The 27,873-nt window shown below is 42.1% G+C and overlaps 1 protein-coding gene across 4 annotated transcripts in view; it reads right to left on the reverse strand.

Annotated features, from left to right (window-relative positions):
* The window catches only part of HHAT (hedgehog acyltransferase), a 364,344-nt gene extending 336,755 nt beyond the window's left edge, over positions 1-27,589 (reverse strand). The window contains exons 1-2 of one of the 4 annotated variants that reach the window (XM_007163983.2): positions 27,461-27,589; positions 13,855-13,988 (exon numbers count right to left, since the gene is read on the reverse strand). In XM_007163983.2, the coding sequence (XP_007164045.2) occupies positions 13,855-13,945 (91 nt within the window). In that variant the 5' untranslated portion in view covers positions 13,946-13,988; positions 27,461-27,589. Of the gene's footprint in view, positions 1-13,854; positions 13,989-26,974; positions 27,148-27,331; positions 27,378-27,460 lie in introns of those variants that run through there. The other 3 variants (XM_007163984.2, XM_057526261.1, XM_057526279.1) reach the window with 3 other exon arrangements.
* Positions 27,590-27,873: the final 284 nt, after the last annotated feature.

Consider the following 27,873-nt stretch of genomic DNA (forward strand, 5'->3'; position numbering starts at 1 on the left):
CACTTGTACAGATGGTGAAAAAAATTTTAAAACAGACCATGCCACAAAATGATGGTGATCATAGCCCTGTGATATAAAGCTAACAAGATTATTGATGGAATTGTATAATGATAATACATATGCTTATAAGTAAACAGTACAATTGGTTTAAAACAAAAAATACTAAAAAATCTTATTCAAATACTTCCTAAGCGTGAAAAATAACCAGGCACAGTGTGAAATAGTAGGAGTGACGCAGAACACGACTGGCAAGGCTTTTGCTCTCCTGGGACTTACTGTACACTGGATGAGACAGACAAACAAATAATAAGAAATTACGATGGTGCTGAAGAATGCCATGATATGGGAGGTAAGGAGTGCTATGGGGGCTGAGTCTGGGGGTGTCTATGTGATATCAATAGGCAGCTGGATGGGCATGGATGGAGCTCAAAACAGCGCCTCAGTTGGAGGTAAAGACTTAGGAGTCCCCAGTATAAGGGTAGTAATGAAGCCTCCAGAATGGCTGAGATCACCCAAAAGGGCACAGACTGCATAGACAAGAAAAGAAAAATCCAGTGCTCATCGGACCAACAAACATACAAAAAACACAGAGGACCACAAAGGAGCTACCCAGAAAGATCCAAGGAAAAGCAGGAGAGAGCGCGTCACTAAAACATAATCATGAAATGATGCTGGTTTCAGAGTAGGATCAAAGGGCAGATTTACACACACTAGATGCAAACAGCAGCCCCAGCCTCAAACCCCAGGCAACACTGCCCCCAGGAAAAGCAGAAAAGGGAGGCTCATCGAGTACTGGGGCCCAGCGTGCCACAGGGCACAACTCCAGGACACACTGACACTGAATTCCATACGGTCCAGGAGGTGCTGCGGCGGTGTGTGATTGCCCTGGTCCTTTCTGTTACAGCTACACACAGGTCACATTGTGTGTGTGTCTGTGTATGTTCGCTGTGCTGTACACAGACTCAAGTTCCAAGGGAACAACTCCCAAACAAGCAGCAAGCTACTACAATCCAACAAAGTAACAGGTCTCCCTGAACGCTAACAAAAACAAGGGGGAAAACCTCTCTGCTTTCTTGCCTCTTCTGTTTTGGCTTCACTTTCCTGCAAAGTGCAACCTCCAGAAACAACAGAATTATGCAGAATTGAAACAAAGCAAAAACTTGAGTGCTTCTTTTTTAAAAGGATACATTCCAAAGCAGTGAAGTTTACAAGCTAAGCAGCTGACTCCCCCAAATGAGGACACATCTCCCTCTAGTGGGAAAAAGGAATCGTATGCAGACATGAGAATTAAGATGAAATCCTGTCTGGCGCTGTCCAGTAGAAATACTATCTGAGGGGCTTCCCTGGTGGCGCAGTGGTTGAGAATCTGCCTGCTAATGCAGGGGACACGGGTTCGAGCCCTGGTCTGGGAAGATCCCACATGCCACGGAGCAGCTGGGCCCGTGAGCCACAATTGCTGAGCCTGCGCGTCTGGAGCCTGTGCCCCGTGACGGGAGGGGCCGCGATAGAGAAAGGCCCGCGCACCGCGATGAAGAGCGGTCCCCGCACCGCGATGAAGAGTGGCCCCCGCTTGCCGCAACTGGAGAAAGCCCTCGCACGAACCGAAGACCCAACACAGCCAAAAATAAATAAATAAATAAATAAATAAATAAGAAAATCCTTTTAAAAAAAAAAAAAAAAAAAAAAGAAATACTATCTGAGACACATTTATAATTTTAAAGTTTCTAGTAGCCACACTTTAAAAAAATAATTTTTGAAAGTGAAATTAATTTTAGAATATTTTATTTATCCTAATATGTCCCAACATTATTTCAACATGGAATCAATATTAAACAATTATTAATGAGTTATTTTACATTCCTTTTTCTTACTAATTCTTCAAAATTCCATGGACACATTATCCTTACAGCACATCTCAATTTGAAGTGGCCACATTCCAAGAGCTCATTAGCCCCATGCGGCTATAGCAATGGACAGTATCGTTCTACACCAAAACCCTCCCTCAACTTTTGGAGAATTCCTACCAATCACCCTTGTCTGATTTCTTGACACAAACAAATGCTGTTATGACGTACATCTAAATTACAACTTAAATCCATTCATGACACTTTGGTGATCACTGTCTTCAGACCGTCTTGAGTTAGCTGAAATGCATTGCTATAGAATTTGGTAGAGTTCTAACAAAGTTTGGTTGAATTCTACCAAATTTGGTAGAATTTGGTAGAACGGAAGCTGAGAAACTGTAGCAGGAGATCTTTCCGTGAAGGGGGACGACCCTCAGAACTTCTCTGATTATCCTTCTTAGGTGAGGACCCCCCACCCTCACCCTTTGGACAAGAACGAGATTTCATCATAACTCACATTCCCTCAAGCAAGAGGACGCTGCAAATAGAGAGAAGCCTTCTCTACCTGAGCACTTTTCTCCACACCACACGGGCCTGACTGTGGGCAGAACCAGCCCTCTCTTCTAGGTGCCCTGGTTCCATTTCCCCAAATTCAGCGCTCCACAAAACTGCCTGAGAGTAGAGAAACTAAGCAGTTTCTGCCGATGAGCCCTCAACACTACGTCAGCTGTTGATTCATCCCCTGCCCTCTGCCACCAACCACCACCCAACAACAGGATACATCAAAGCCTCATTCCACCTGTTGAGTGAGAGGGTTCGCATTTCAATCATCGCCAATGAGCTGTGGTGGTAAACCGTTCACTTAAAGCCTCTAACCTACCTACCCTTTCACCCTCAACAGTTTGATGGGAAATCAATTCCGGTGTGAGGTAGGGGTAATTAGAGGGAAGGGGAGGGAAACAAACACACACACACACACCCTCGTCTGATACAAGCCGCTGTCGGGGACATGCACACCCAACCGTGGCCTAACTGTCCTGCTGTTTCTATGCATTTGAAAAATTCCAATCAGCTCCTATGGATTCTTTTTTTCTCTAGGAAGCCGGAGGATATAGCAGACCGTGGTAGTAAATTAGAGTGGGGGAAGGGAGCCAAAAAGATGGGCTTCTAAAGATAAGAGAATTTAAGAGTAAGCAACTCTCAAATATGCACAAGTACATGATCATATACAAGAGGGATGAAAAGGTGCTGGTTTTTCCATGAGATTCTTGAAGTACGTGGGCTCCTTCTCTCTCCTCTTCCAGTTCCCACTCAGGGAATAATAAAGTGGTTTAGAAATAGCCCAAGCAAAAACAAATCATATATGTAAATAGGATGCAAAGCGATATACACATAAATGACCTTCAAATCTCCCTGAAAGAGCTGCTCATCTGTGACTCCTTAGGAGTTCTGGGGTCTATCAAGGCAGGCCACCAGGAAAACAGTTTGCATGGGAATCCTTAGGGCTCCCTGGAGAGCCAGAAGCCCCAGACTAAGATGGAAAGGCTCCAGTAAAGAAAAAGCCTTAAGCTTTGATGCAACACAGAGCAAAGGCTGGGGGAGCAGGGGGCCTGAGGAGTGAGGCGCTGTAGAGTCTAACGCTGAGGATTGCCTTCAAATGCCCTCCAGCCCGGGGCCCGGTCCCCAGTCATTGTGAGAGGTTAATCACAGGCTTTAAGAAAGCAGACTCTCTGGAAGCCAACAAGCCCCTCCCTTGAAGATCAGTGTCAATCTAGGAAGAAAACACCAGTGCAAGCCTGAGAGGAAGGGGTGGGCCAGGAGACTTGCAATTCCAGTAGGAAGGCAGTGACTTGATGGTTTCCTATGACCCTGGCCATAGGTAACATGGAAAAAAAAAGATCAAATATAACACGAAGCCCTGCCAAATAGAACACTCAGAGTCTTAGCTGCACCACAGCACACACTATTAATGCTGGCTATCTAGACAGGCTGTCCAGACCTTGCCTCCTGCACTTGGGTCCTTCCACAAGGCTGTATTAACTGAAGGGCCCCTAGTGGTTCTGTCCATGGGCAGCCAGCTCACCTGGTTCCAAGGGCATAGGCCACCTGTACAAACACAGGACTGGTAGCCTTTGTTTCCCTACCCTGAACTGGGGCCCCCAGATAAGTACCCAGCCATCTTGCAACCAAACTCCTCTAATCACAGAAGCAAGTGGGAAAAATTACCTCCAGATTGACAAAGCCTGTCCCCCATGACAGGTTAGTATTGCATGAACGACATAAAAGAATTAATCTATAGATGAGCTGCTATATCCTTTTCTCATAAGCTGGGATTAGTGACAAGTGATAAGAACAGGCATGTAAAGGAACAAACAAAAGCCAAAAGATGCATATGCTCAACTATATTTGCATCCCACTTTAAGAACACCTATTATATAAAAAAAAAAAAGAAAAAAGAAACTGGGGGTGGCAATTCAAATGATTTGCTCCATATTTGCTTAAATATCAGGGCTCTCTGGTGTCACAGAGTTTATTTAGAGAAACATTAACTGCTTGTCACTGAAGATTAAAGAAATGAAAATAAAATACCTGTGAAATAAAAACTCAAATCAATGGAAAGCACAGTTCCTTTTATAGAAATGTCTCTAACTGCAAATTTTCAGGAAGATAGCTACTCCATGAAAGGTGAGCCTGGGCTCTGTAAAGGCAAAAAGATCTAGGGTGGCTGCTGTTCATCAGGAAGTAATCACAGAGAACAGAAAAAGGGTGGAATTTATAAATAAATCCAAGAGCTTGTTGTTCGAAAAAGAGAATCAACCTACCAAATAGACAAAACCTTTTTAAATTTCCTAAAACAAGGGACACACGTAGAATTCAAAACATTTTAAGAATATGATATACAACTGTACATTAATACATCTGAAAATTTCAATGAAATCGAAAAACATAAATTACTCACACTGACTTAAGAAGAAAAGCTAAGTATACCAATAATCCTGAAAGATACTGAAAAATTTTCAATAAGTCTACTTCCAAAGAGACTCTGTGGCTAGACAAACTTACAAGCGAATGATATCAAACTTTGATGCCAACACTTCATATACTACTTAAACAGTTCCATAATATTGGCGGAGTCAGTGGGGGAGCTTCCCCATTCATTTCGAAAACTTAACACAATGTTGATACTGAAATCTGAGGATGAAACAATAAAACTACAAGCCAGTTAATCTCACTTAGAAATTATTAATATTTTTTTAAACACAGAAACAAGCAGTGTATTTAAAAATAGCATAGTCACAGTAGGTTTGTTGTAGGAAACCATATAAACTATATTGGAAATATGATTACAATAGCAATAGGTTGAGAAAGGAAAACTATGTAATCATCTGAATAGCTACTTTAAAAAATGGATAAAATTCATTGCTGATTTTAAAATTTTAGTAAAAGGGAGCTAGACATATTCCTTAACATGTTTTTTTTCCAAAGAAAAGCTTATTCGGTGTTTCACTAATGGTAAAACAATACAGGGATTTCCATTAAAGTTAGGGATAACAAAGTAAGGATAGCATTCTTTTCCAACTAGTATATTGTTCTAGAAGTCCTCGCTAAGTAATAATAGATGAAGCAAAACCATTATCATTATGTGTGGATATTATCTAAATACAAAAACCAGGAGAATCAAATGATAAAAGCCAATGGAACCCTAAGAGAATTCAATAATTTTTGGAACATAAAATAAAGATACCAAAATAAACAACTTTACTATAGACCAGAAATAATCAGCTAGAAATTATAGAAAATATAATTGGAAAGTATTCCAATTATAAAACGAAGAAAAAGACTTATAAATAATCTTAGGAATTTTAACAGGGCCTATTATGAAGACAACCATGAACTTCTTTTAAGGGAAGTAACAGAAACCTTGAGAAAAAAATAACATACTCCTGGATGCAATATTATAAGATTGTCAATTATTTACAAATTAATTTCTAGGCTTATTGTAATTCTGATTAAAACCCTAATGAGATTTTTTTGGAACCTGCCAATTTCAAACATATCTCGAAGAATAAACCAGTAAGAATAGCTAAGAAAAGAATGGAAATAAAGAACAAGGAGTGGTAACTTACTCCACCACATATTCAGACATTTAAAAAGCAAAAATAATTAAAACAGCACAGTACTGATGTAAGAATTGATTGAGAAATCAATGAAACAGAAAAGACAGCCCCCATACTGTGTGTGTTTGCATGTGTGCACATCCATAAAAGAATTTAGTAGATATAATAATTTAGTACATGATCAAGATTGCATTATAATTCAATAAAGACAGACTTATTAAATAGTGTTTGGTTACCTATTTGGGAAAAAAGTAATTTAACTCTTCACACTTCTTATCAATATACCAAATACATGTGAGGTGGATTGAAGAATAAAGGCTAAACTTACTGAGACTACAGTAAGATGGACATTCTCCAATAGAAAACGTGTTAATTGGCACAGCCTTCCTGGAGAACAGTCTGGGTATATCTATCAAGAACCTTAAAAACATTCATGTAGTTTGACTCTATACTTCCTCTTCTGGAAATCCTTCTGAGAAGACCAATCAGGTACAATAAAACAGTACAAATAGATTCCTCACAAAATAAATGAGCTAAGCATTCAACTCACGAAGTTGGAATGAAGGAACAGAGCAAACCCAGAGAAACAATAAGGAAGGGAATAATCAGATAAGGGCAGAAATCAATGAATTGGAGAACAAAAAGAAACAATTGAGAAATCTAACAAAGCCAAAGCTGAAAAGATTAATAAGATCTCTAGCACAATTGATCAACAGAAAAAAAAAGTAGGAGGGAGGGAGTGAAGGAGAAGATGTAAATAACAAAATACACAATGAGAGAAAAGCCAACTAGAGAAACAACAAATTTTTTCTAAGATAAGTATTATGATCCACAATATACTAATCAAGTTGAAAACCTTCATAAAATGCATAGATCAAAATGTCGAAATAGGTACAAGAAGAAATAGAAATTTTGAATACAAATCAATAGTTAGTAAGCTGAAACAGTAGGCCATGACTTCCCTTTCCAGATGCTTTTCCAGGTGACCTCCTATCACCAATGGTTTTCACTGATGAGAATTCAACTGTTTTCATTCCAAGAACTGCATTAAGCTGATATGAACAACAAAAATACATGGCCCTCTTTTAGGCAGAGGCATTAATTCTTTCAAGGTTACTGCATGACACATTGTATCTTTCCTCAAATTAAGTGCAATCAGAGAGACATACAAGTATTTCTACATGTTCTAAACCATAAGACACAAACTTAATGTAGCAGGTTTGGATTAGCCACAATACTGCAGAATGCCAGGGGAGAGGTCACCAAGCATAGAAGATCACCACTACCACCACCCCCCACCCCCAAGCATTTACATATGACTTTGACACACTCTGTGTAGACTCTTGGAAGAGCTGAGTGGAAGAAGGGCTGTTCTGTTCAGTCCCTGCTGTGGATTTACCAAGAGATCCCTTGTGACTAGGGCTGTTATAATCAGTCTGCTGTCCCTAATGGTCAGACCACCCTGCTACTGCTGATGGGGAAGAGAGCAGTGAATGAGACGCCTGCTCTGTGCCCAGAGAAAGCAGCCGTGTAAGTGCCCACCCGCGGCATTCCACTTAACAAATAAGTTCTGAGCGTCTAGTATGTTCTAGGCCCCATATTTGCTCCAGAAACAAACATTCCAAAAAAGTTCACAGAAGAGACAGTTTTCCCAGTGGATCCACTTCCATAATGTGGGTTAAGTGGCACTTTACCCTGAATTAGATAGTAAGACGTGGAGCCAAAAAGACTCAACATGGCGTTAAACACGCTTTGGCAAGGCAGGGAGATCTGGCTTCCATGAGCTGAATGGAAAAAGGAATAGAGAAATAAGACATTTCTTGGGAGTGGCCACTTTGGCACTGATATTAAGAGAAAAAGCCTGAAGGATAAAAGAAGCTCCAGGCTAGGGTGAGGTCAGTAATAAATCAAACAGGATGACAGCCGCTGGATCAACTGAGGTGCCGAAAAGTTTTGTATTCTCCGCAGAAGGATCCCCTCCCACCTCCATCCCAGTAGCTTTCACCACATAGGAAGGAAAAATTTTATTCCAGTGGGATAAAATTTTAAGGTTTGAAGTTTTACAGTACAATGGATAAAAGGGCTTCTCCTGTAAAGCAAGCTGCTTTAGGAAATTAAATTACCAATAAATACAAGTGGCAGAATAGAATAAAATATTGGGTCTAGAGTTGGACAAACCTGTTCCATTATTTATTAGATGTGTGGCCTTGGACAAGTTATATTTTTCAACCTCAGTATCCCCATCTGGGTAAATAAGTATAAGACCCATTGTGGTAGAGAGACTCCAAAGATGGCCACCATCAATTCCTTGTCTCCGTGTCTATGTGCGCTGCTCCAGCCGTAAAAAGCCATAGTCTTTCCTCCCCTTGAATCTGGACTGGTCCTATGATTTGCTTTGACCAATAAATGAGGCAGAAGTGACCTACTCAACTTCTCAGGTTGGGCTTTAAGAGATCTGCAGCTTCTGGTTTTACACACATGCGATACTCCTTCTTCAAAGCCATGTGGAGAACCACGTACAGAGAACCACAGCATTCCAGTTGACAGCCTCCAGCTGAGCTCTTGGCTGATAGCGAGTCATGTGAGTCAGCCATCTTGGACGTTTCAGCCTAGCTGAGCCACCAGATAATTGCAGCCCAGCAACAACACACAAAGCAGAAGAACTGCCCAGCTAAGTCCAATCCAGATTTATTAAAAACAAAGTCTCACAGAACATGAAACTCGATCAATGTAATCCATCAAAACAACAGGCTAAAGAAAAATTACATGATCATATCAGTAGATGCACAAAAAGCATTCAAAAAAATCCAACACCCATTTATGATTCAAAACTCCCAGTAAACTAGAAATAGAGAGGACCCTGAGGACCCTCCTCAACTGGATAAAGAACACCCACAAAAACCTACAGCTAACATCATCCTTAATGGTGAGTAACTAGAAGCTTTCCTGCTCAGATCAGGAAAAAGGTAAGGATGTTCCCTCTTATCACTCTTTCTCAACACTGTACTGGAAATCCTAGCTAATGCAATAAGAGGAGAAAATGAAATATAAGGTATACAGAATGGGAAGGCAGAAATAAAACTGTCTTTGTATGCAGATAACATGATTGTCTATCTAGAAAAACCAAAGAATCGACAAAAAACTCCTGGAATTAATAAGCAATTATAGCAAGGTTGCAGGAAACAAGGTTAATATATAAAGGTCAGTCGCTTTACTATATATCAGCAATGGGGCTTCCCTGATGGCACAGTAGTTAAGAATCCGCCTGCCAATGCAGGGGACACGGGTTCGAGCCCTGGTCCAGGAAGATCCCACATACCACGGAGCAACTAAGCCCGTGCGCCACAACTACTGAGCCTGTGCTCTAGAGCCCACGAGCCACAACTACTGAGCCCACGTGCTACAACTACTGAAGCCCGCGCGCCTAGAGCCTGTGCTCTGCAACAAGAAAAGCCACAACAATGAGAAGCCCGCACACCACAATGAAGAGTAGCCCCCGCTGGCTGCAACTAGAGAAAGCCTGCGTGCAGCAGTGAAGACCCAATGCAGCCAAAAAATAAATAAACAAATAAATATATATCAGCAATGAACAAGTAGAATTTGAAATTAAAAACAACAGCACCCCCCAAAATGAAATATTTAGGTATAAATCTAACAAAATATGCATGTTATATATGAGGAAAACAACAAAACTCTGATTAAAGAAATCAAAGAAGAACTAAATAAATGGAGATATATCCCATGCTCATGGAAAGACCCAATATTGTCAAGATATCAGTTCTTCCATACTTGATCTATATATTCAGTGCAACCCAAATCAAAATCCTAGCAAGTTATTTTGTATATATCAACAAACTGATTCTAGAGTTTATATGGAGAGGCAAAAGACCCAGAATAGACAACACAATATTGAAGGAGAAAAACAAAGTCGGACAACAAGTACTATCCAACTTCAAGACTTACTAAAAAGCTATGGTATGCAAGACAGTGTGGTATGGGTAAAAGAACAGACAAAGAGATCCATGCAACAGAACAGACAGCCCAGAAATAGACCCACATAAATATACACAACCAATCTCTGACAAACAAGCAAAGGTAATACAGTGGAGCAAAGAGAGCCTCGTCAACAAAAGGTGCTGGAACAGGGCTTCCCTGGTGGCGCAGTGGATGAGAATCTGCCTGCCAATGCAGGAGACACGGGTTCGAGCCCTGGTCTGGGAAGATCCCACATGCCGCGGAGCGACTAGGCCCATGAGCCACAATTGCTGAGCGCCTGCGCGTCTGGAGCCTGTGCTCCGCAACAAGAGAGGCCGCGATAGTGAGAGGCCCGTGCACCGCGATGAAGAGTGGCCCCAATTGCCGCAACTAGAGAAAGACCTCGCACAGAAACAAAGACCCAACACAGCCATAAATAAATAAATAAATAAATATTTTTTTAAAAAGTTTTAAAACAAAAAAAAAAAGGTGCTGGAACAAATGGACATCCACATGCAAAAAAAAATGAATCCAGACACAGACTTTACACCCTTCACAAATGGACATCATAGATCTCAATGTAAAATGCTAAACTATAAAACTCCTGGAAGATAACATCAGATAAAATCTAGATGACCTTGGATGTGGCAATGACTTTTTAGATACAACACCAAAGGCATAATCCATGAAAGAAAAAATTGATAAGCTGGCTGTATTAAAATTTAAAAATTTTGCTCCATGAAAGACACTGTCAAGGGAATGAGAAGACTAGCCACAGACTGGGAGGAAATATTTGCAAAAACATATCTTATAAAGGATTATTATCTAAAAGATACCAAAAACTGTTGAAAATCAAGTGAGAAAATGAACAATCTGATTTTAAAATGGGCAAATGTCTTCACCTGACAGCTCACCAAAGCATGTAGACGGCAAATAAACATAGGAAAATATGCTCCACAATATACATCAAGGAAATGCAAATTAAAACAATAACAAGATACCACTACACACCTATTGGAATGGCCAAAATCTAAAACACTGACAACACCAAATGCTTACAAGGATGTGGAGCAACAGGAACCCATTGCTGGCGGGAATGCAAAATGATATAGCCTCTTTGGAAGAAAACTGGCAACTCTTTGGAAGAAAGCTGTTTATAAAAATAAACACACTCTTAACATACAATTCAGCCATTGCTCCTTGGTATTTACCCAAAAGAGCTGAGAACTTACGTCCGTACAAAAACCTTCACATGGATGTTTATAGCAGCTTTACTCATAATTGCCAAAACCTGGAGGCAACCAAGATGCCTTTAAGTAAGTGAATGAATAAACTGTGGTACATTCAGACAATGGAATACTGTTCATCACTAAAAAGAAATAAGCTACCAAGCCATGAAAAGTCATGGAGGAACCTTAAATGCATATCAAGTGAAAGAAACGAATGTGAAAATGCTACATACTGTATGATTCCAACTATATGATACTTTGAAATAGATAAAACTGGGAATTCCCTGGTGGTCCAGTGGTTAGGACTCTGCACTTCCACTGCAGGGGGCCCAGATTCGATCCTTGGTCAGGGAACTGGGATCCCACAAGCTGTGCAGTGCGGCCAAAAAAAAAAAAATTTTTTTTTTAAACTGAAATAGGTCAAACTATGGAGATGGTAAAAAGATAAGTGGTTGCCAGTGGTTAAAGGGGAGGGAAGGATAAATAGAGCACAGAGGATTTTTAGGGCAGTGAAACTACTCTGTATGATACTATGATGGATACATGTAATTTATACTTCTCAAAACTCACAGAATGAACACCACCAAGAATGCACCCTACTATAAACTGTGGACTTTGGATGATAATGATATATCAATACAGGTTTGTCAATTGTAACAAACTGTATCAACTCTGGCGCAAGATGCTGGTAGTCAGGGAGGCTGTGCTTGCCAGGGGGCCCTGAGTGCATAGAAGCTCTTTGTATTTCCTGCTCAATACTGCTGTGAACCTAAAACCGCTCTTAAAAAAACAGTCTATTTAAAAGGAAAAGAACCTCACAGAACAGTGAGAGATAATAAATGGCGGTAGTTGTTTTAAATCACAAAGCTTCAGGATGGTTTGTTAGGTAACAATGGACAACGGTCACACCCATTTTATGGAAAAGACTGATGATTAACCGCTAACACCCATTCTTTCTTTCTTCCTCTATAATAAAACCCTTCGGTTTAGCTGGAAAAAAAATGGCCTCCCAACAAAAGATTACCTCCCAATATCAACCTCACAGTTGATATGGCCACAGGACTAGGTTCTAACAAACAGTACATGAAAGAATATGACATAAGCAACTTACAAGGTTATGCTCTAAAAAAAGAGAGGGTCTGTCCTCCCCCTTCCCTTCCATGCTTCCTGCTGGGAAAAAAGCGAACACGGCAGCTGGAAGTGGAGTAACCACCTCACATCATGAGGTGGAACCATATGTCAAGGATGGCAGAGGAACACAGTAGAAGGAGCCAGGGTCATGGATGCTATCCAGACACCATACCAGCCCTGACCACAGTTATTCTGGAGGCTATATTTCTGCAGCCAAGCCTATCTTCTAAGTAACACACCATCTCACAGGGCTGCTCTAAAGATAGAATGAGACAGGGTACATAAAGTACCTAACATGCTGCCTGGCATAGACCAGGTGAGTTCCTTGCACATGGGCCCTGAGAGCTCAGAGGCTCCAGCCAGGGAATGCGGCTACTTGGACAGCCTTGACCAAACAGTCTTCATCTACTTTAGATGGTCAGTCTCTCTCATGGCTTTGAGTGGGACACATGTAGAATGCGGGCAAAGCTGACCCCAGTGATTTAAATCAATCCCAGTGATCCACAGGGAGGCAGCTGCTGGGGGCAGCTTTTGTGCTTCCCAAAACCTACCTTTGCCATTTTAAGTGACCACAATTACTTTCAGCAAACTCCCCTGCCTTCAAGATAAAGTCCAGACTCCTCAGCCGAATGAATACACATTGTCATTCACAATCTATCTCGCTCTTTGATCTAAGCTCAACTCTTACCACTCTCCCTCCACACACTACACTCCAGCCCTACTGAGTGGTTTGGAGTTCCCAGGTCATGCTGTGTTTTCTCACACCCCAGTGGCATTGCACATGCTTGTCCATTTGCCTGCAAACACATCTCTGTCCACAGAGCCTCTGCCCCTTTCTCTACTTGGCTGACTTCTGTTCTTCCTTAAAACAAGGCTCACCATCACCTCTAGGAAACTGTCCCTGACTACGGAAGAGATCACTCATGGACCCTCCAAAATTCTTTCTTCCATTCTTCCCCAGTATGGGCAGTTTTATGTAGCACACGGCCACCAAGCTAACGACAATATTTCCCAGCCTTCCAGCTGTGGCCAGGCAACTCAGTGCTGGCCAACTGGTGTGAGCAGAAGCGACAGGGCAATGTTTATTCCAAGCTGCCCTTAAAGGAAAGGAGGGTTCCCATGCCCCTTCCCATGGGCTGGCATGAGGACTTGGTAATGAGTCCTCTTTAACATGTGCACAAAAGCACTGTGGACAGCAGGACAAGAAGAGTAAAGCAGTCCGGGCCTCCATGTGTCTGAGAGGAGTAATGGCGAGAGAGAGAAGTTAAAAAGGTTACTGCTAATTATGAATGCAAATCACCTCCATGGCCTTCAGTAGCCATTGAATCAAACCTTATTGCAGAAGACCAGCCACAGGATCACCTAAAAGATTCAGGATTAGGGTGGAAAACTCCACCGACTCAGGTCATTGATTCAAACTGCCAAGACAGGAGGAAAGCAAAGCAGGGCTCAAGTCATCCTGAGCCCATGAGGCTATCTTCCTGAATCTTCCACCTCTGAGCACTCCCTCCTCCATCTTTCTTTCCTGATACAAGTTTAGAAAAGTTGGGGCCTTACCTCTGGAGACTTTGTAAACTTCATAGAAAGAATAGAAGTGGAAGCCTAGGGAAGCAAACAGGTAAAAAGACAGTTCCCATCGGGGTAGCATTGCTCCTTGTGACAAAGGGTCCCGTGGCCCACGCTGAGAGTTTCTAGGAAGAGAAACAGAAATAAAAACATTAAACCATAAACATGACACTAGAGGACAGAATCTTACTTGTTCTCCCAGGGACCCATCACTATTCAAGGGGATACAGACATAACCCTCCTCCTATCACACCTCCTCCTGCCATGACCTTATCCCACCTGCATCACATCACACACACACACCCTGCCTGCCCAGGGTGGGCAGGTCTTTCCCTATGAGCTCCCACAGCCCCCCATCTGTCTCCCATCACAGTGTACACCAGACACTTCTGTTCTCATTGCCTGCCACACCTGTCTCCCCCTGTGGAGTGGACCTTTAGAGAGTAGGGACCATGATCTCTGAGTCCCAGCACCTAGCACAGGACGTGGAATGTAGCAGGAAAGGACTACTAAATGCTCCACGAATAAATAATAAATTACTATTCAAAAGCCTGAATAAAAGAAAAGCACAAATAATCTCCAAACCTCTTCTAAGCCAACAGCATTAACCTCTTTGTTCTCCCCTTCAAATGTCATCCCATAGTTGTTTATAAGAATGGATTAATAAAACCACTCTGTCTTCCATCTTCTGGGCACTTCTTAAAAAGAAGTTAGTAGCCTGCTAGTTGCCCACCCTGTATATGCAATCTCCCGTCTTACACAGTAATTGAATTTCTATCTGAACACATGGATGCTGAGCTCAACTCTACAGTGTATCCAAGTGTGGACGTTCGAACAGTTCTGGCTCTGAGGCTGTGGTCATCCCCTTCCTGCTGGGCGGAGTTGGAACAGCCACCTTTGGACCAAGAGGTAAAAGCCACATAGAAAAACAAGACAGAGGCGCCTCGGTCCCTGACTGCATGTACCACCCCACCCCCGCCCCACCCCCAAAACTGCCCTGAACCTCTTATATCTGGACCATTACATGAAAGAGAAATGCATTCCCAGGATATTTAAGCCTGTGCTGTTCTCGATCTCTCTGTTATGGCTGCCATGTCTATATTCTAAGTAATAAAGCAGGTAACAGAAAAGTCTTAAAATGCTGTGAATTAAATGATCAGTTCCCGAATAACAAAGAGTTAACTAAATGTAAACCCTTTTATGGCCCTCATTGCTTTACTTAAACCTCTCAAATATGTCTCACTGTGGATGTCAAATTAAAACAAGAGCAAAATTTTAAGCCCCAAGCAAGCATTTCTAATATGTGATAGTAACACCAAAAATCAAAATTCACACATGAGCTCGTTTTACCTTCACAACAGCCCGGTGAAGTAGGTGGAGCAAGGGAGGTAGGCATTTACAGATGAGGAATGTGAAGCACGGTGAGGTCACACAATCAGAAATAACATAGCCAGGGCTCAAATCCAGGTCTTGGGACCACTGGGCCCCCACCCCACTGCTCAGCCCCATTAGTGCCAGTTCACAGGGTTACTTGTCCTTAGAGCCTGGCTCGGAATCTGCCACACACAAACTCCTTTCTTCAGGCTACAGGGAGATGCAGCAGGAAGGGATAGAAACTTTAGCTTTTGTAATACGGAAGAACAAATCTGACTCCATGTTGGACCTGTTTTGTTTAACTTTTAACCTTTGTATTCTATTGCTTTTGCTACAAGTTAAAAATATTGCCTATAGCCTGAAACATACAGGAGAGCCCATTCTCAAGGCTCTGACCTTTAATGGTATAACACTTTTTCATTCATATAGAGATAAAAAGTTGTAGGACAGAGAATAACATTTGTCTTGTTGGAGGTTCACAGGAACATCATAACCATCTGACCTATGAGGACAGCTGCAAGAACAAAGGATCCTGACACCAAGATGTTTCCAACAACCAGCCACACCCTCTCTCCTTTCACTACAAAAGAAACCTGAATTCAAATTCAGGTAAGATGGTTCTTTGGGACACTAGTCCACCATCTTCTCAGTCTGCTGGCTTTCCGGATAAAGTCACTATTCCCTGCCCCAACACCTTGTCTCTCAATTTATTGGCCTGTTGTGTGGTGAGCAGTACAAGCTTGGGCTTAGTAACACTTTCATAAAATATGAGGTCAGAAATCAGTGGTCCTCCAACCAGAGGACCCTCTGGTCATTACCTGAAAGTTGCCAAGCCAGTCTAGTCTGAGTTTCTCCTGCAGATCTCCTAAAAAATCCAGAAGCAGCCACTCATGCTCTCAATCGCAAGCTCTCTAAGACCTGGTACTTCAACAACGCCTTCTCAGGTTCCCCTACTACTTTTCAGAACCACTTCTAGCTTCATACATTTCTAGTCACACTTTATTTTTAAATACCTGGCATCTCCTAGAATATGTTAAGATTTCTTTCTGGAACTTTGTAGGAATATAGTAATTTTCAATTTAGTGGGAAGTGAATTTCAACCTCTGGGTTTTGTATTGCCTCTCCTTTCCAAGGATGTTGGTATTACTATATTGGATGACTTCCTCAATTAGCAAAGAGCTGAACCCCTCTTCAAATGCTACTAAATTTGAACATAAATAATCTTGGAGATTAAATCAAAGTTCCTGAAGCCCTGCTCTTTTGAACCTTTTCATGGACATTCTCCTTCTAGGACAGTTCCCCTGAATTAGTGATTTAACTATCAGGAAACTAGAAAACTCAGCGTTATAACACTTTCCTTTTTGATGCTGCTCTTAGCTACAGCGTATATGTTTTGCAGACATATACACAAAGATACACAGTAATAAGCAACAAAGCAGCAGGGCTGTGTCCTCATATTTAAAATTTGGGGACTGGACCAAATAGCCTCCTGCTGACAGCATATCAGGGAGAGATGCAGACCTAGGGGAGACCGGGCTCTGCCGCTGACTGGCTGAGGAATTTAAGTAGATCACAACTTTCCAGATACGTTTCCTCATAGAGTTATTGAATGGATTAAATGTAAAATGTTTACCCAGGGCCTGGCACAGAGTAAGCACTCAATAAACATTAGCTAAGATCTGTCCAGCAGGACCAGTTAGTGAATTTAACTCGTCAGGAGCTTACCTAGCCAGAGCCCTAGTTTTCTTTCAGAACTGATGACATCTAACTGACCCTCCACGGCGAGAGGGGGTGAGCATCCTACCTGCTGCTGGGCCCTCTTCAGCTGATCGGCAACCCCAGAGTTCTCTCCAATTTCTCATCCCCATCCTCTCCCCACATTCGCCCCAAGGCCACCCCAGACAGCAAACAAACTGTCCTTGGGAGCCACCTGGAGAGCTTTCTGACCAGTGTCTCTTCTCACCACCTCTTTTCTTAGCCCCAAAGGAATTATATGCAGTCCTCACTTTTCTTGCCTCATCATTCACAATCCCAGGAATGTGACCTCAAAACACCACCACCACACAGACACCCACCTGTCCTTCTTAACAGATCTTTCTTCCTCAATACTTCTTTTCAACTCTTGTCCGCTTATCTCAAGAAAATTCCTCTCCCCAGTGTCTTCCCCGCTCCCTGTTCATTTCAGCTGTGTACTCAGAGAGCCAATCAGAGTAGATATGTTTTAAAGGATTCAATGACACAACACAAAGCTGTACCTTTGGGAATGTAACTAGAACTTTTTTTTTTTTAATGTCCAAACCCATAAACGTTCGGAAAAACTCAGAGAATTCTCAAGTTTCTGTGTCTCATTTTCTAAACATGCTTATGTTCTTCTTTAGGCATAAGCTACCACCATGAAGTCAAAGAAGCCCTTACTCAAATGTGTAAGTAATGCCTCTTTTCTGTTTTTCATGCATAAGATTCAGTCCCGCAGCAACATTATCAGCTAAGTGGGCATCCATTCGATAGCCTAGAAACTCGCCACCATTTATAACATGATTTCTGTAGGAAGCAGCCAATCTACAGCAACACAGCCTGTTTTTAAGTAGGAGGCTACCTGATCAATCTATACAAAGGAGGTTACAGTACTGATATGTGAGAGCTAAGGCGGGTTGCTGGGATGTCTGATGGTGAAGATGTGTCTGAGAACACTTCCACTTTGGTGGGAATACTGGTCAGGACTGTGAGGAAGAGAAAATGGGGATAGTTTAGGAGGCAAGTGGCGGAGGGTCTTAAACATATATGATGACAGGTTCGGATCTGATTACCTGAAGAAACCTCAGGCTTGTGAGCCAGCACATTTAATTTTTTCATGAAGCTTCAGGAAAAAGAAGCCCCTTGACATAGCAGTAGAGACTAAAGGCAGGGAGGTCAGCGATTCAGGCTCTCGGTGGGAAGTGGAGAGAAAGTGCTAGAACCAAGCAACAGAGAGGAGGGAAAATTAAGTTGCACCTGGCACCAAATTAGTCCAGGAGGCATGGCGGGGGGGAGGAAAATAAAGGACATAAAATAGCATCTCCAAAGCTGTCAAGACTACAGTGTCTCAAAGCTGAATATTATTGATGAAGGTGAGAAACAGACACAAAGTGAAGACAGAGAGAAAATGCATTTAAGATTAGGTCTTGGAAGAAAATCATAGCAGCGGTTTCCCTGGGATTAGGGGAAAGAAGTCAAACTGGAGGAACAAGATTTCTCTACCCCCATACTGGGTATAAGAGCCCCAAGCTGGGTATTTCCAAAAAGTATTATATTTATCTGGGAACTGTAGAACTCAAGCGGCCCACATAATAAAATCTTAGCTGGAAAATGGCAAGAATTCCTCAGCTAAGAGGGATTTTTCTATACTGAAGCAATGTACATTTGCATTCACATTGTAATTTAACACTCCACCTGCTTTCAAAGATGCCATCCACTCTCATTCTCACCAGGAGGGCTAACTGTTAGCTCTTTTTTCAGGAATCAGAATCTTGCTCAGAGGAAAGACGTGATCTGCCCAAGGATCCAGGGAAGCCAGCAATGGAGCAAAAAATAGAACCCAAGTTCTCAACTCCCACTCTCTTAGGCAGAAATCCTGTTCTTTACTCTTGGCAGTAAAGTATAGCTCACTATGCCAGAGCCTGAAGTGTGCATACACATAACTTCTGTAAGATGCTTTTCCCCAGTAACTTCCAATATCTTTTCAAAAGCCTTTTATCTTTATTGTTGACAAGTACAACAAATGGATTCCAACACTTCCACTTTAAATTCTTTTCTGTTCCTCACCCTTAACATTTAGCACTAAATGGGCTAGCACCAAATACTTCCATGCACCAGAGGACTTTAAAACGGCACCCTCAGCATGAAGCTAACAATCTCCATGCCATCACCATCATCACTCCCAACTAACTAAAGTGAAATTTTTCTCTGAGTTTACCCAGAGTTTAGCAACAGCTGTACTACAATAAGTAGTATTTACAGATTACCTATGCTGAGAAAGCACTTTACAAGTATTCTTTCATTTAATCTCCATAACAACTCTTTGAGGTTGGTACTTCTGGTATCCTCATTTAACACAAAAGATAACCAAAGCCCAGCAGGATCAAGAAACCTGCCCCAAATCACACAGCTAGTAAGCAGCAGAGCTTAGATTCATACTCATCAAGTCTAATTCCAGAGCCTTCTCTCACCCATCTCCCTATTCTTACAGAGTTCACAGGATTCATTTTTTCAACATCTATGACAAAATCAATTCACTGGGAAAGCCAGAAGATAATATAAGCTATATACATGCAAAAGAATTTAAAGTTATGTATAACGTAGATACACCCCAGGAAGAAGATCAACTAGATGTAATCAAAATACACATGAAACATCTAACTCGTACATTCCTTAGAAGATTTACTGAAGAAGACAAACTAAACCAAACCAATTTACCTCGGAAATAAGAGGGGAAAGTCAGCAGTTATATAGAGGCAAGGGCTGAATAAAATTGAAATAGTTCTAAATTTAGGAACAAATGAGCACTCCAGAAACCACAAAGTAATAAAGTAAAAGGAACTCATGCCCACTGAAATGACAATGGCTTTGAAGAAAAGAAAATGAAATAGTAGAGCAATATTCTAGCACATTTGGAAAAGATATTAGGAGACTTTTACTCTTTTCCAGGTGGAATTTGATGAAACCTATTTTGCAGAATATACATTACATGACTTTCACCAGGAAAACCAGGCCCAGATTCATCGTGTCCTCTCACAGTACAGTGTTCTCCAAACCCTGCTTAAGAGTCTTACAAAGAGTCTTATTCTTCTACCCACATGATATTACGGAGAAACGCTTTTTCAAAGCCAGAAAGCCTTCACCAATGCACTGGAATGATAAGCTAGACTGGAGAGGTCCATTGGGCTGGGCAAAAGTCTAATTACAGAATATTTAAAAATACATATCACTACTTCTAAATATGCACCAAATGTTATGTATCACTGTGCAATAAACCATCCCGAAACACAGTGGCTTAAAATAACAAGATCTATTCTCTCTCGTGATTCTATGGGATGGCAATCTGGGCAGTTCTTCTGCTGATCTCACCTGGCATCACTCGTATGACTAAGTCACTGCATGGCTCAAGGAAACTGGAGAGGACAACCTGATCTCACCCACATGTCTGGCATTTTGTGCCAGCTGTCAGCTACGTGCCTTACCTCTCCTCCATGTGGGCACTCATCCTCCAGTAGGCTGGACCCTTCATAGCATGGTGGCTTCAGGGTCTTAAAAGAACAAAGGCAAGAAGTGCAAGGTCTCTTAAGGACCAGGCTCCAGAATTCAAAGAACATTTTATCGGTCAAGGGCCCAGCCCAGATTCAAGGGGGAAGAGAGAACTGCTTCCATCTCTTTACTGAAGGAACAGCAATGGCATCTTAAAAAGGGGCGGGGACGTGGCTTACCACACTAGTATGTTAGAATTCCTAATAAATAAAATCTGGAAAGTTAGTGGAAAAACTACAACTCACAGTAGGTCTTTATTACATAAAATGTCACAAAGGTTGAGAGAGATGTATATTTTAAAGAATTACGTTCTCAAATCAAAATTTCAAAATCAATATTGTCATCTGGTCTAATCTCCAGCCAGTTTGGGAATTCCTTTTACAATAACCTACCTGACCACTTCCAGCAACACTGCAAGGCAGGGAAACTCTGTTTCTAAGAAGTTCTTATTGTTATCATCTTTTTTTTTCTTAAACTGACTCAAAATCTGCCCCTCTATTTCTAAAAAACGTTCTGCTACTAGTCCTATTGTACCTGCAGGAACTAAAAGCACGGAGGCCGGAAAGTATGATAGTTCAGAGGATGGCTCTGGAGTCAGAATGCCAAAGGCTGAATCCCAGCTTTGCTACTTTCTAGCTGAGTGACCCAGCACAAGTTGCATGACCTCACTGTGCCTCAATGTCCTTACTTATGAAATAGAGATAATAATAACCCTCAGAGAGTTGCTGTGAGGATTAAATGGGTTTACAAAGAGATAGAATATTACCTTGGCCATAGTAAGCTCTAAAATGCTCATTCTTGTTGTGTTTAATATTACTGCTACTATTAAGTATACTGAAAGGCTTAATTATTCTTGCCAATCATAATCCTTCAAATATTTAGAGATAATTAATGCTACCCGCTCCACCCCAAGCCCTCTTCCAGGACAAACCCCCATGCTTCCTTCAATCATTTCAGTAGCTTGGTTCCCAGACCCTTTCCCATTCTGTCAGTTGTCTCTTTATAGTATAGGTACCTAAAGCTGAAACCAAAATTCCAGCTGTGGCAGAGCAAGAGTAGGACAAGACCATCGTTTCTCTTCTTCCGAAACTATACTTCAAATAGTGAAATCTTAGACTCATTCCTGCATTCGACAAATATCAGTGAGCTCCTACTGAAGATCAGGAACTGCACTATTTGTGAAGACAAAATATAAAGATTCCATCTGTAGGATCCCCCAAATATAGCTACCCCAGAAACATCCATGCCCTAATCCCTGAACATGTAAATATGTTACCTTACATGGCAAAGGGACTCTGCAGATGTGATTAATTTAAAGATCTTGAGATGAGGACATTATCCCTGATTATCTATGTGGGCCCATGTAATCACAAGGGTCCTTCTAAGAAGGAAGAAGGAGGGTCAGAGACAGAGAGGAGATATGATGATGGAAGCAGAGGTTAGAGTGATAACGCTTTGAGGATAGAGGAAGGGGCCAAAACAAAGGAATGGTAGAGGCAGAGAACAGCAGCAAAGAAGAAAGACACCACTCCTCTGCCTCGCCTCCCACCACTCCAAGCCTCCAGAAGGAATGCAGCCCTGCCACCCCATTCTGGACTTCTGATCCCCAGAACTGTAAGGTAATCAATTTCTGTTGTTTGAAGACACTAAGTTTGTGGTCATTTGTTACAGAAACTAATATGCTACCCCTGCCCTCAATTAGTTCATGGCCTAGTGGAAGGAAAGTACCTAATTAAAAGGATGTATATAAAACATCAGAATATTTTAATCTAATTGTTATAAACTTTAAAAACTTAAATTGCAAGAAAATGAAACCTGAAAACAAAATTTTGCATTCAGTTCTCAACTTAGCATTTTTTTGGCTTCTGTCTCACACTGATATCAATCTTAATATGAAACATAACTCTTAAGTCCTTTTATATGAACTGCCCTTAAGCCAGATCTCTGCCGTTAAAGATTGGCAGAAAAGGAGTCAGATTTATAAGCCCCTAGTTCAGAAAAGCTACTGATGTGATATTATACCCTTTCCCCGGAAAATTCTCAACCTAATTTAAGCCTGTTTAATCACCAAGAATCATGCCCACCACATCTTACACTCCCCATATTAGGGGCATCTGAATGAATCAAATTTTTTTATAATATATTTTAAGTAAACTTTGTATTAAAGTATGCTTAGATAAAGAAAAAACAATGTAAGGCTTTCGAAAAGCAGACTCACGCCAGGAATTACTGCTCAGATAAAAAACTGAATGCCCCTTCTGTTCTTTCCTTATAACTCCACTAAAGGTGACCACTAGCCTGACTCCTAACGCCCTAGTTTATTTAGTTTTGCCCATTTTCGGACTTCAAAAAAAAAAAAAAAAATGGAATCACATAGCACTTCCTCTTGTTGTGTTTACCTTCTTTGTGCTCCACTTTATATTTGTAAGGCTCATCCATGTTGTGTATAAAGCAATAATTTGTTCATTCTGATTACTGTGGAGTATTCCATTGTATAAGCAATTTACTTAGGCTTTTGTCCATTCTACTATTGATGAACCCATGGGTTGTTTCCAACTTGGGGCTATCAGGAATAATACTGCTCTGCATATTCTTTTACATGTCTTTCGGTACAAATACACCTGTCTTACTGCTTGGTGTTTCTCAAAGAATGACAGACACTAAACAGTAAGCTAGGTCATAGGGGATGTGTATGCCCATCTTTAGTAAATGATACTGCAAAACAATTTCCAAAACAGTTACACTAACTTTCTTAACAATCAGCAATGTATGAGAAGTTCAGTTTTCCATATCCTAACCAATACTCAGCATTGACAGGTTTTTTGGTTTGTTTTTTGTTTTTAGCCACTCTGTTGAGCATAGAGTGATATCCCATTGTAGTTTGAATTTGCATTTCCCTAATTACTAATGAGGTTAACCACTTTTTCATATGTTTATTGGGAATCTGGAAATCTTTTGGGGAAGTGACTTGCCTGTTTTTCTACTGGGCTTTTTCTCAATGATTTGTAAAAAATTATTGCTACATTCTGGGTATGAGTCCTTTATTGGATATAACTATCACAAATACCTTCACCCATTCTGTAGCTTGCCTTTTCACTCTCTTTATGGAATCTTTAGATGAACAGTAGTTCTTACCAATATTTTCCTTTATAACTACTGCTTTTTGTGTCCTAGTCAATAAACCTTTGTCATAAAGGTGTTTTACTTTGCTTTCTTCCAGAAGCTTTCCTGTTTCAGATTTCACATTTAGATGTATGATGTATCTTGATTAATTTTTGTGTATGGGGTGAGGTAGATGATCAAAATTCATCTTGTCCATTTGCAATATCCAATTGGCCCAGCAACATTTACTGAAAAGGCTGTCCTTTCTCCAGAGCACTGCAGTGCCACTTCTGTCATAAATCAAGAGACCTCATACATGTGAGCCTGTTTATGGATTCTCTACTCAGTTCCGTGGTCTGTCTAGCACTGTGCCAACACCATGCTGACAAACTATGTACAGTACTATCTATCAGCTTAAGTTTTCCAGTTTTGTTCTTTTACTTAGATTGTCTAGAATTTCCAAATATATTTTAAAATTGGCTTACTATTTTTGGAAAAAATCTGCTGGGATTTTGATTGGGATTATACTGGATCCACACATTTATTTGTAGAGCAATGACTTACCCTTCATTATTTTAAAACTATAAGTTCTCTCAATAATGTTTTAGTTTGCAAAGAATTTTTATCACAAATGGGTATTGAAGTTTATCAAGTAGTTTTTCTCCTTTATTCTGTGACTGTGGTTAAATTATTTATTGATTTTCTAATGTTAGACAAAGTTTACATTCCTGGAATAAATCCAACTTGGTCATGGTTTAGTATCCTACAAATATAGGTATAGGTCGCTAGATTTGATTTACCAATACCCATTTTAGGGCTTTTGCGTCTTTTCTGTGAGAGTTTGGCCTATAGTTTCTTGTAACCTCCTTATCAAGCTTTAGTAACAAGGTTATGCTGGCCTTATATAAGCAGTCAGGGAGTATTCCTTCTTTTTCATATTTTTAAATGTTTGTAATATTGCACTAGTGACACCATCTGGGCCTGGAAATTCTGCAATGAAAAGATTTTTAATTACATACTTAATTTCTTTATAGATATGGAACTATACAGATTTTCTAGTTCTTATGTCTTATGAGGTATTTTATTGAAAAAACTTGTCCATTTCATCTGAATTTTCAAATGTATTACCATAAAATTGTTCATAATAACATCTGAAGATTTTTTAAATGTCTGTAGGATATGTAGTGATAACTCCTTTTTTCTTCCCTGACACTGGTAATACCATACACCATTGGAGGGAAGATGGTCATGCATTATATGACACAAATAAATCCACTATCACTGGAATATTCTCCAGCAGAATTACGCACAGAAGGAGGAAGACAGGTAGAGCATGTAAACAATCCAGCAATTCTCTCTCAACAGCTTTTATCACCAGAAACAACTGTGCACCTGCGGAAAAGGAGACACGAACTGGAGGAGAAAGAAACAGCCATTAGTAACGCTGTAGGGTGGCCACCAAGAACGTGGAGAAAGAAAAACCACTGCTAGCTGGGTTTGTAACCTAGATACCCAGTCCTCCACCCACAAGATGTCCCTAGGCAGAATTCAGGAGGCCATGAACTTAAATTTCTTTTCTCATATGCCTGTATTTTCACCAACCTCTAACTGAAATTCAGGATTTCATTTGATTATAAGTGTGAAGAGCAAATCACACTAGTAAGAGCATTTCTGGTGACTGTCACCAATAAGTGTCACAAATTCTGTCATACTACAGTGCAGCTGTTGCAAATACTGCAAAACATCATTTCCATGGGCATCACTACTTTGAAATTCTGAGACTTACCTGATACAGCCCTGAATTTTGTCACTTAATGCACTAATCAAGAATAAAAATACTATTATAAATGTTGGGGTTTTTATACTATTTTGATCACTGTTTCAATATAATTTGTAACTCTATGTATTTTTAAATGCCTTTTAAAAATTGTCTTCCCCAGACTCCAAAGAAGTCCATGGCACAAAAAAAGGGTAAGGAACCCCTGCAAAGAATCAAGGCTCTCACCCAAGCCATGGAACTCCCAGGCAACAGTTAAGGAGCACTCCCCTTTGGCCAGGCCCTGGCCTGGAAGAAGACACACAGATGAGTAAGGCTCACCCTGGCTAGTTCCTGACATTACCTTCAGAGTTCCCACCAACATCTAGCCACCCACAAAAATGACTGCTCTCTCTAAAGACTTGGCCTTCACTCTAAGTTAGTCTATATAACTTAACTTCCCAAGGAGGGGGCAAAGTAAACAGCCGATAAAGCATAGGCTTTGACCCAGAAAGAGGAGTGCAAAACCCGATCCCAACACTTACTCTTTGTGGCTCTGGCATCTCTTCTAAGTATTCCTTTCTTCTGCTGTGAAAAGGGCTAACACTAGGTATCCTTCCCAGTTATTGCAAGGTTTAAAAATAATGGATTTAAGGCACCTGACAAGCACATCGTCCCCATCACTATTGAATCTTTCAAGTCAGAACTGACTGTTCCTATCCAACACTTAATCACAGTTAGGGGCTGCCACTGAGAAAGGAGGGAGAAAAATTATAGGAAAGGCGGAACATGAAGAATGAAAGGGAAAAAAAAAATCATACTTATTCTTCAAATTCCAGTATAAAAACCACCCCCTCCTCAGGAAAGCCTTCCCTCTCCTCTCCTTGTGTTCCCATAGCACTTATCACATGGAAGTAAACGCCTAGCTGTGCACATGAATGAAGGAGGAATGCAAATCAGAAAGGGACAGAAACAGTGAGTCGCACCCCCATATACTGTAAACCACCGACGATACCAACTGGCTAGCCTGACTGCCCTGATCCAAGAGCCACGAAGAAATGAAGCAGCACATTTCTTAACACCAGTGCTATCCATCCTAGTACCTCTCCCGCCCACTTTGTAGGGATTGAGAGGAGGAGGGCCTTTCCGCATCAAGACTGATGCCACCTAAAGGCCACACGTAGAAGAAAAGAGGGAAACTGAGTCCGGAGAGTAGAAAGCAAAGTAAGTCTCTAACTTTGGGGGTCACTGGAGCCGCAGCAGTCAGGCAGGCGCACTTCTAAGATCCCCAAGAGGACCAGCGTCCACACTTAGAGCAACAGTGCCAGAAGCTGGTGACGAAGCCAAGGAGGGGGGACGCTGGCAGGGGCGTGAGCGGACTCGGCCGGCCGCGGGGAACTCAGCCTTGACCCGGGCGCACGCACCCCCCACCCCCCCGCCTTTGTCTCCGCTCCTCTGCCCCGCCCTCGGGCGCGCACGCAGGAACGGGAATTGGAAACAGAAAGCGTATCGGGCGTTTCTTTTCCTCAACCGAGTCAATCGAAGCAGAAAGTCAACACCTAACTTCCCGAGGACCCGCTACGGTCACCAGCTACCAACCTCCGGGCTGTCCCGGGGGGCGGCGGCGTTGGTGACGCTCACGCGCGTCCCGAGTTCCCAACAACCCTCTCCGCACCTCCGAGTTGGCGGCGGCGGCGGCGGCGGGCTTCCCGGGAAGCCGCCCTCTTCCCCGGGAGCGGCGGTTGGAGGACCAGCCCCGCGCGCGTCCTCGGAGCACGTCCCCGCCGCCGCCGTGCCCGCGCGCGCTGCTCCAGGCCGCCGGGCTCACAAGCAGGCGGCGCCCCGGGAGCGGTGGCGAGCAGGCCGCGCGGCTGGAGGGGACCCGCGGGAGGACTGCCCGCCACTCCGCACCCGGAGCGCCTGGCGCCGGCCTGCGGAGCCCCAGCCCCCGCTCACCCGTGGGCCCCGGTTCCTGCGCCCAGCAGCGCACGGACCTCTCCACCCCCGTTTGTTAATTGCAGGCCTGGGGCTGCAGGTTTGGGAGCGGAAGTCACCTTAAGTCCTGCCCCAGTGGTCCCCACGTACCTTTTGTCCGCGAAAGGAGGTAGCTCGGTGGGGTGGAAAGAGGGCGGGCCTTGCCGCTCGGGCGGCTTCTGGAGCTTGCTGTGTGAATTTAGCCCCTGTGAGCCTCCTTGTCCTTCTCTGTAAAGCGGAAATAAGCTTCTCGGCTTTCCTGGAGAATTAGAGTGAGGACCAAATGGGATGAACTTCATGAACTGTAAAGCAGCTTACAAAGATAATCAGCACTGCAAAACGTATATCAGTGATTTTGAATAGGTCGTAAAAGAGTGGAAGATCTGAAGCTGCCTTGGACCGTGACTTTATGCCAGGTGTTACTCAGAGGCCTCCAACGCCAAGGCTGCCAGAGTTGCACAGACTTATCTGAGCCGGGGAATCACCTGGTATCTTGTTAAAACCGCTGGCACCTGGATCCCTCT

This window comes from Balaenoptera acutorostrata, chromosome 1 (assembly GCF_949987535.1).
Source record: "Balaenoptera acutorostrata chromosome 1, mBalAcu1.1, whole genome shotgun sequence".
NCBI classification, from domain to species: domain Eukaryota; kingdom Metazoa; phylum Chordata; class Mammalia; order Artiodactyla; family Balaenopteridae; genus Balaenoptera; species Balaenoptera acutorostrata.